At 43.4% G+C, this 9,345-nt stretch overlaps 1 protein-coding gene across 1 annotated transcript; it reads left to right on the plus strand.

Moving 5' to 3' along the window:
- The first annotated feature begins 128 nt into the window (after positions 1-128).
- Positions 129-9,057, plus strand: KLF6 (KLF transcription factor 6). The gene is made up of 4 exons (XM_006141330.3): positions 129-470; positions 3,536-4,109; positions 5,521-5,644; positions 6,354-9,057. The coding sequence occupies exons 1-4, from the start codon at positions 267-269 to the stop codon at positions 6,403-6,405; spliced, it is 954 nt and encodes a 317-aa protein (XP_006141392.1). The 5' UTR covers positions 129-266; the 3' UTR covers positions 6,406-9,057.
- The last annotated feature ends 288 nt before the right edge of the window (positions 9,058-9,345 follow it).

The following is a 9,345-nucleotide window of genomic DNA, read 5'->3' on the forward strand; positions in this document are numbered from 1 at the left end:
CATCGCCGTCGCGCAGCCCCCGGGCCGGGCGCGGCGGGATTGGGCCGCGCGCGGGGCGGGCACGGGGCGAGTCACGTGGGGGGAGGGGGAGTGGGGGGAGCCAGGCGGGAGGAGGGGGAGGCTGGCAGCGGAGCTTTGAATAGGGAAGTTTTGCAGGGGTTACGTTTGCAGTCAGTCCGGTGTTTGCAAATATTGTGTGGGTTCCGCGCGCTGCGGGCTGCGGGTGGGTCGGAAGGGGCGTCTGGGTGCCGTGCCATTGAGTTTGCATGAAACTTTCACCTGCGCTCGTGGGGAGAGTTTCGGCTCCGACTCCAGACCGCACGCCTCCCTGTTTTCCCGACAGCGGGGACTGTCTTTTCCAACCCGACATGGATGTGCTCCCAATGTGCAGCATCTTCCAGGAACTCCAGATTGTGCACGAAACGGGCTACTTCTCGGCTCTGCCGTCCCTGGAGGAATATTGGCAACAGGTAAACAGGGATTTCACGTGCCCGGTGCGCCGAGGAGGGAGTGCTTGGAGGCACAGGCAGGATGGTGTGTGGTTGGAGGTGCATCTTTTTATGATGATGATTATTGTTTGGATAATTTTTAAAAATTAAAATAATTAGTCTTAAGATGCCCTTCTTCTGCCTCCGGTGTGGAAGGCAAGCCAAGGGGGCCTTCTGCAGCGCGGAGCAGAGTTGTCATTGGAGCCCAGCAGAGCCGCGCTTCGTTGTTCCGAGTGTTTTTTGCCTTCCTGAGCTGAACAGCATCCACCCGAGGGGAAACCCAAACTCCTCGGCCTGATCCCGGCCCGAGCCCTTGGCACAAGTTCGGTGTTTGTATCAGATCCAAGCACCGCAGCTGGATCTTGTCATATGAACGAACTTGCTTTGACTGCCAAGGATTTTTTTTTTTTTTTTTTAAAAAGAGGTTCTGTTTTTGTTTTGCTTTTTGGTGTTTGTACATACAGTTTTTTAAGTCTAAAATGTTGCCAGCGAAATGTAGACTAGCTCTGTTTTACTCTAGGCCATTCCGGTGTCTTTTCCTTCTTTGGAATTCTTAATATTTGTTTGATCTGCCTTATTTTTCTTACCTTCTTCTGTTGTTGACCGTGAAAAAAATTGTTTGCACACCAGTGACCATATGAACGAACTTGCTTTGACTGCCAAGGATTTTTTTTTTTTTTTTAAAAAGAGGTTCTGTTTTTGTTTTGCTTTTTGGTGTTTGTACATACAGTTTTTTAAGTCTAAAATGTTGCCAGCGAAATGTAGACTAGCTCTGTTTTACTCTAGGCCATTCCGGTGTCTTTTCCTTCTTTGGAATTCTTAATATTTGTTTGATCTGCCTTATTTTTCTTACCTTCTTCTGTTGTTGACCGTGAAAAAAATTGTTTGCACACCAGTGACTTGTCAGTCATATGACAATGAGCCCGTCCTAATTGCTTCAAGTCTTAGTTTGGGAAGAAGAACGTCGGTTTCCGGCATTTTAGTGGAACTGGAATTTTTGGCATTGGGGATTTAAGAAACTTAATTTTTCCCTCGTTTTAATTCGTAGGATTGCCTGAGGGAAGGGAGACCCTGACACTTGCCCCATTGTCTTTAAAAAGATTGAAGGAGGTTTGGGGCTGTCTCTCTGCCCTGCTGTGCTGTTTGCTTTTTGTCACAAAGTGAATTACCAGATCAAATATATTCTGTGGGTTTCAAAGCCTAGAAAGCTTTTAAGGAGGATGAAATGCAAAGTGTTGCAACCTTCACATGCCTGCTTAATTGTTCACTATCCTCTCCTGCCTTCCTCTCCCCCTCCCCTCTTTTTCCTTCTCAAAGAAGCTGCTCGCTAGGACGTGATTGAAATTGATCTAAGTAGTTTCCTTCGGGCATTTGGGATTTGGGCACCAAGCCAGACTTGGCTCCTGGTCGCCTTTAGAGGCTTTTAAACTCTTGGAGTGCTTCGTTCAGGTCCCTGGTGCTCATCAGCATAATGGAGATTTTAAATTAGCCAGATTATTAAACTTTAACAAGATCTCAAGATATGTGCTTTTCTTTTTCTTATGAACATCCATATAATATTGTATATCACGGTCTCTCTCTTCAGAACACAGTAGTTTGCATTGTAACTCAGACGTCTAATTTTAGGGGGAAAGAGAAAACAATGATTTTCCCCGTGCTTGCTCATGCTTGCTGTGACGAGTCTGGGGAGGGGGAAGGATGCGCATGGATCATGATAGAAGGCATATTGCTCAGTAAGCATGAGCCCTTCGGGTAGACTGTGCTCAGGACGGTATGTGCCCTGAAAATGATTTGCCAAAAAGAGCAGTTTGGTGTAGACATTTAAATCTGTAGAATAGCCAGTAGTGTCGGCAACCTTATATGGGCATGTAGGCAACTGATCCTAGTGAAAATCAGGGCAGACATAATTTAATCCTAAAATGTTTCCTACCATTTTTCTTTTCCAGTGGCTAGAAAGTTTGAAATGGTGGGGAGAGGGGATGCTGATCTCGGCAGTTGTAGCTTCTTGAAAGGTTGGTTGCGGGGCTGGGGAGGGGCACTCTGTCCATGACACATGCATGTATATTTGAACCGGGTCCTTATTTGGCTGCTGGTCAGAATTTCAAAAGGAAGTCTCCTTTGGCATTGCGTGAAAGAAATAGGAGTGATGACTCATAGAGTTGTACTCTTGGCCAGTAGATAAAGTTCTTGTTCATTGTGGGACTCTCAGCAGGGCCATGGAGTAATTTCCCCCTTGTATCCTTCACAATAGCAGATGGCCATTCTGGAATTATTTCTCCACTCCTGTTGTTGCAGCTCCTTGTTTTCCTCTGACCACTGTAGAAGTAATTAAAGTTTTGTGGCATGCATGGCCCTGCACTTGGGAATGGCATTCTTTGAAAACATACTAGGTCTCGGCTACACAGGAAATGGGTGGTTTCTCTGCAGCTCCATTGATGTCCCTGAATAGAGACAGCTAACTGCTGTCTGCTCTCTGGCTGTGGCCCTGTGTTGTCAGCTGTGTCTCTCTAAGGGTGTCCATCAGAACACATCGTGTGTTGTGCTGTCTTTCTGTCCTGTTGTGTGGATACATGTGGTGTGTGATGGGTGGATGGCTGGGATGTTCCTTAATGCTCATGGCTCTTGAGAACATCACATAATCTGGTGTAACCTGTTGAGTGTGTGTGTGTGTGTGTATGTGTGGCTGGTTCTCTTTGTGTGTTTTACGGGAAACTCACTAGAAATGTCAACACTGGTAACGATAACAACAACAACAAAAATGACTTAGTGATCATCATTCACTGTGGCCACTGGTCCAACCCTGGAGGAGCCAAGAGAGGTTTCAGCCTCTGCTTTTTCTCCTGAATTCCTACCCATTCCTAGAATGTAATTTCCTCCAACTTCCATACGGAAGGGCATGAGTTCTTAATTACAAAAGGTTTGCACCTGTAACGTCACTACAGCAGTTTAATCTGTCATTCGTTCCTGCATGGTTTTGAAATGTGCTTTTGGTTACATTTTCAGTAGTCTCACCAATCACGTGCCTTCTTTTGGTTCATTTTGCACAGACCTGCCTGGAGTTGGAACGTTACCTCCAAAGTGAACCCTGCTATGTTTCAGCCTCAGAAATCAAATTTGACAGCCAGGAAGATCTGTGGACCAAAATCATTCTGGCTCGGGAGAAAAAAGAGGAATCTGAACTGAAGATTTCTTCCAGTCCCCCTGAGGATCCTCTGATCAGTCCGAGCCTTAGTTATAACTTAGAGACCAACAGCCTCAACTCCGATGTCAGCAGTGAATCATCTGACAGCTCGGAGGAACTTTCACCCACTGCCAAGTTTACCTCTGACCCCATCGGCGAAGTTTTAGTCAATTCGGGAAATTTGAGCTCCTCTGTCACCTCCACACCTCCTTCTTCTCCAGAACTGAGCAGGGAACCTTCCCAACTGTGGGGTTGTGTGTCTGGTGAGCTGCCGTCTCCAGGGAAGGTGCGCAGTGGGACTTCGGGGAAGCCTGGAGACAAGGGTAGTGGCGACGCCTCCCCGGATGGCAGGAGGAGGGTACATCGGTGTCACTTCAATGGCTGCAGGAAAGTTTACACCAAAAGCTCCCACTTGAAAGCACATCAACGTACTCATACAGGTCAGTCCCTCATGGACCTGGAGGTCAGCAGCTGGTGGGCACCCCTCCACTGCACCAGCCCTGGGAAGGAGCTGGTTCTCTATAGAATGTGGTCAGAGCAGACAAATCCTCGGTTCCTCAAATTCTTCCACTGAAGCATTGGGTCTTTTTGGAATTCAGAATAACATCTTAAGGATGAGACAATTGAGTTGGATGAATAGTTAATACTTTCAAATTAAATAAGCAAGAGGCTAGAGCACCTTTTCTATAGATGCCCGAACCTCTGCCATTATGAATAGTCCAGTTTATCAAGACCATTATGCCCATCCCAGCAGCTTACATGTATCACGTGATGTTGGGTGACCTCTTCATTTTGAAATGAAATTCAGAGGGTCAGAAGACAGGGTCATTGGGCAACATGGCATGTGCTAATACTGATGGCGACGGTGTGTGAGGCTGAAGCTGGACCCAGATGCTCTGTGAGCTGCAGTATTGATCAGTGGGTGTTTGTTGAAAAGTTCTTAGTGCATCACACAGCCTTTGTTTTTGGTTACCATGTAAACAGCAGTGACTTCCTGATGAAATGGCATGACTTAGATGAAAGTTCCATTTTCAAGTACCATGAAGGTCTCTAGGGTGGTTGGTGAAGGACTGCAGGAACTTCAGAGCTGGAAAGAATTTTAGAGATCAAGAAGCAGGAACTCTTATCTGGCCCGTAATACAAATTACTGGGAGATCAACTTAGGACTGAGGTTGAGACCCAGGAGTCCTGAACACTAGGCCCTGTCTGTTCCCACCGCACACCCTAGGGTTGAGTTATATTTTTGTATTTTCAGGGAGTACTTTCATTGAATTCATATGTATAGTTTAACCAAGGAATGTAATCAGTTTGGTCATGCTATAGCCATTTTGAAAGTGATTTGAAGTCCTTGGAATGGGGTTTCCAAAAAACTCATGACATCAGTTTTCTAGAAATGTAGATGGTCCCGAAGGAAACTACTGAGACTCATTCCACAGGGAAGTGAGTAAGGGACCAAACAGTGCTTGAGAGAAAGAGTTTCCATGGAGAAAGCAATAAAACTGCCCCTCGACAAGGCTGTGGGTCCTGTGGGCTGACACCTCATCTCACAAGTATTTCTCCAGTCTGAGTAATTGTCATTGTTACACATTAATTTTTTGATTACAGTAGTGTGGGTTTTGCCAAACTTGGGTCCCTTGGACAGCGGTTAAAGCCTGAGGCTAGGTCAGTAAAGAGCTCCTGCTCATAACCTTGAGACGACCAGGCACTGTCCTTAAGCAGAACATGTTATCATGAATTCTTGAGGCCACCAGAAGCCAGAACCTACATCCCACTGCTGCATATATTGTTGATTCTCCCCTCCCTTCTTCATGTCCATGAAGTCATAACCCACTGTCCTCTGCTCTCTTCCAGGAGAAAAGCCTTACAGATGCTCATGGGAAGGATGTGAGTGGCGTTTTGCAAGAAGTGATGAGTTAACCAGACACTTCCGAAAGCACACGGGTGCCAAACCTTTCAAATGCTCACACTGTGACAGGTACGGGCTTGCGTACCGCCACACGGGGAGAGAGGGAAGGGTGTGGGAACTCGCTGACCATTATAGAGGAAGCATGCAGTAGATACTTGAAGGAAGGCGGATGGTTTCCTACCTTTTTTTTGGCTGTAGGGTACATGCACTCACCAGAGAGAGACAAAAAGCAAGAAATCACCCTCCAGAGGGATGGCCACACCACAATCCCTTCTCCTCCATTCTTCTCTTGGGATCCTGGGCATGCACGCACACGCGCCTAGTGTGAGTTTAAGCCACCGGATCCAGGACTCGAATGGCGGTCGACCACATGGGAGTTCAGCAACATAGCCATTATGCTAACTGTTGATCCCCCTACCATTTGTTGACATTATTTTTTTTAGCCTGGGATTTTTTAATTGTCCATGTTAAGAACAACTGTACCAAATGTGCATGAGAACTTTTTGAAGATTGTTCTTCAAAAGTTCTAGCATTTAAAGAATTAGAAGTGAGGTCACATTCTCCAAACAACCCACTAGCTGCTGATTACAGACCTTCTTAATTTACATTCTTATAAACTGGAATATCTTGTCGCTGAAAACATGGATAATAACTTACTGGAGGCTCCTAGCTTTCTCTCAAAAGAGACTAAGCTGGTATTGCAGGGAAGGAGGCAGCTACTCTGGTGCATGGCAGATGATGGAAACCTAACTTCTTTGCTTTTGATTTGCCCATGCAGGTGTTTCTCCAGGTCTGATCACCTGGCCCTGCACATGAAGAGACACCTCTGAGGGAGCAAAGAGGTGAATCCTGTAGGCTAAAAGGCTTCCAGGCTGAGAGATGGCCGTGGAAGGAAGGATGCGTGTTCCAGCCAAAGCATGCCATTTTGCACCCTACCCAGTTGCCTCCGGGGCCTCTCCTTGGGAGGTCTTTTGAGGGCTAAACAAGTCATGTAAGAAGCGGCTTAGCACCGTGGTGCGTGGTGTTTGGGTGACCCCGGACTGGCCACTGGTTCCTAACCTTCTGAGTGGCTCCTAAGCCTTTGCCGTGAGCATGCGCACTGAGAATGTTAATGGTTGGGCTGACTGTATGTTGAGGATCTATTACTGACTGAATGATGAGGCAGACTTTTTTTTTCCTTGTGGTCGCAAAACTGCAAGAGACAGAAAAAAAGTAGTTTGAATGTTTTGTGTGTAAGGAGTATACCATGGGATGAGATGACCACCAATCATTTCCTGGGGGGGTGTCTGCACCTTAGAAAAAAACAAACAAACAAAAAAAACCAACAAAAAAAACCAACAAAAAAAAAGAAAAAAAAAAAAAAAAGAAGGACAAACATAGAGGGTGGGAGTGGGAACTCAGGACCCAGAGTGGCGAATGATATGGGAAGGGGGAATTCTCCCCCTTTCCTGTGTGAAAGGGACTATTGATGTCTGGTGCAGCTATTAAACGTGCAATGTGTCAAGTAGCTTGTTTTACTTGCTACAACAGAGCTCATTTGTAACCCATTGTATAAGCTGTGTATTTACAATATAACACAATGATAACTTTTCCTTATAATACAAAAAGTCATGCATGGTCTGGGGAACTATATGCTTTTCCATTTTTAAATCAGGACTGCAATATTGATTCCAGTTAATGAGCAGCTAAGATACAATTTGTCTAATACAGTGATCTCTAGCCACCTGGGCCTGGCAATACACAATTGTTTCCCCCTTCAGTTTTGTAACACTCCCCTTCCAGGAAGGCTTGTGCAGCATAGGGTTATTTTTTAAATGATTCTGCATTTGAATTAACTTTTTGGAGAATTTTGTGATGCCCTTTGAAGAAACCGGACACGTGTTGAGTGTCAAAAAGCTAGGGCTGGGAATTGTTGGTCTAATATCATATTAGACTTAAGAACCTAAAAAATTTCTCAGTTGGGTGGATAAAACCACTAAAGCTTAGAAACTGTTTTCTCATGCAGCTATGTTTCTCTTATTTATGCCTTGAGGACTAATTTCTGATTTTCTAGCTGTTGATGCACTGTTGACCTTCATAATGGTGCCTTATGCAAGCGATCCCTTATGTGGGGGTCTCATACAGGGGTATGGGTGATGCATGCTTTATTAAGGCTCTTTTTTCACCTGGCATTGTACTGTATCAATGTATAATACAGAAAAAAAAAATCTCTCTAAGGTCCTCCTTCACAAAGACAAATAGATGAAAACTCCCTTAACGTGTCAGTATTTGTTCAATATTTCAGACAGCTTGCCTGTCCGTGTTAAAATGGAAAAAAAATATAATAATTGAAAAATATGACTGATTCTGCCACCATGAAACTTTCATATAGACCTTGCACAACAATTGTATAGATCACACACCGGCTGTATTTAATATGTAACATTTTTACACATATTAAAGATACAGAAGTATAAAAAATGTATTTGCTTAAAAGGCACAAGTTTCACATATCTATCTAGCTATCTGTTGGTAATACAGAAAGTATACTACTTTTTTTTTTAAAAAGTGGGCGGAATTCTTGTGTATGTATATTTTTGTGAATAGTATGTGTATGTGTGTATATATATATATATTATATATATATATATAGATAATATATAAATATTTTTTTTAAGGAGAAACTAGAATGTTTAGCTAGCAAATTCCACAGCCTGTGAAGAAATACTTCAAAATGGCCATAAAGGAGGTAAAAATGAAAACTGTAACCTAACTTTTATAGAGGCTTTATCTTTAATTTAATGATTTGCTAAAGACTTTCTTGGCATTGAATCTATTCCAAACTGCTGACTTTGCTTGTCACTGTTGGCAAGTCTGGAATAGGGTACCTTTGGCCATTCAGAAGGAGCTTGAACAGAATACTAGCGCACTAGTTGGACTCAGACACACTAAGGTTTTGATTTGGAATTCAGCCTTATTAGAAGATCTAACCTAAGAGTAAGCTAATCACAGGGATTCTTTTGTAAAACACTTTTTATGCAGATGAAGCTATTTTTTCCAGCTTATAGATTCTCCCAGTTTTTCCAAGGAGCAATTTCCCCGAATTGACATACCACAGCATGGACAGCTGAAAGATACTTCATCCAGCTGCTGGCTTGTGGGTGTGGATCTTTTCTTTAAATACATATATCCCTGTGAGTCTGGCTGAGCTGGTATTTTGTTTGATCTTCCTGGAAATGAGCAATGATTAAAGCTCACATAACCGGTTTTTTTTTTTTTTTTTAATCTAAATCTGGACTGATGAATATACTTACCTAAAGACCTGATTTTGTTTTGCTTAGGGGAAACATGCACTTTTCTTTTGGCAATTCAAAATCCAGTCACTTGATTTCCTGGGTTTTGAAAAACTCCTTTTTTGGCCCTGCTGTGTGCTTAGCCATAATAATTCCATTAAGCAAGAAGGTAAACAGGAGACAAGGAAAAAAAAAATAACACACAAAAACTTGCACTGGCTTGTTTCACTTACGAAACACCATTGGAGTTGTTTGGGTGGGGCTGGGTGCCATCTATGTCAATGCCTGTAATTTTCGTAATAAGCAAGTACATAAAGAAGTACATTCTGTTCAGGTGATAACTGAGCCTCAATCAAGCAGAAACTTTGCTTGAAATTTAAAAAAAATTTCTATTAGTGAAATTTCTTTTCTTTGTTTTTTTTGGAAGCACCCTATTATCTAAAGAATCTTTGTAAGATTTTTGTAAAATTTTGTTTTACAAGATTTTATTTGAAATTG

The sequence above is a fragment of the Tupaia chinensis genome, unplaced genomic scaffold, assembly GCF_000334495.1.
Source record: "Tupaia chinensis unplaced genomic scaffold, TupChi_1.0 Scaffold000052_1, whole genome shotgun sequence".
NCBI lineage: Eukaryota > Metazoa > Chordata > Mammalia > Scandentia > Tupaiidae > Tupaia > Tupaia belangeri.

What these genes read in the sequence shown, in the direction of transcription:
- KLF6 (XM_006141330.3), top strand. Translation starts at nt 267, where the DNA reads ATGAAACTTTCACCTGCGCTCGTGGGGAGAGTTTCGGCTCCGACTCCA. An exon ending in TGGAGGAATATTGGCAACAG is followed by an intron (nt 471 to 3,535) that starts GTAAACAGGGAT and finishes CATTTTGCACAG; the next exon opens with ACCTGCCTGGAGTTGGAACG. An exon ending in ACATCAACGTACTCATACAG is followed by an intron (nt 4,110 to 5,520) that starts GTCAGTCCCTCA and finishes GCTCTCTTCCAG; the next exon opens with GAGAAAAGCCTTACAGATGC.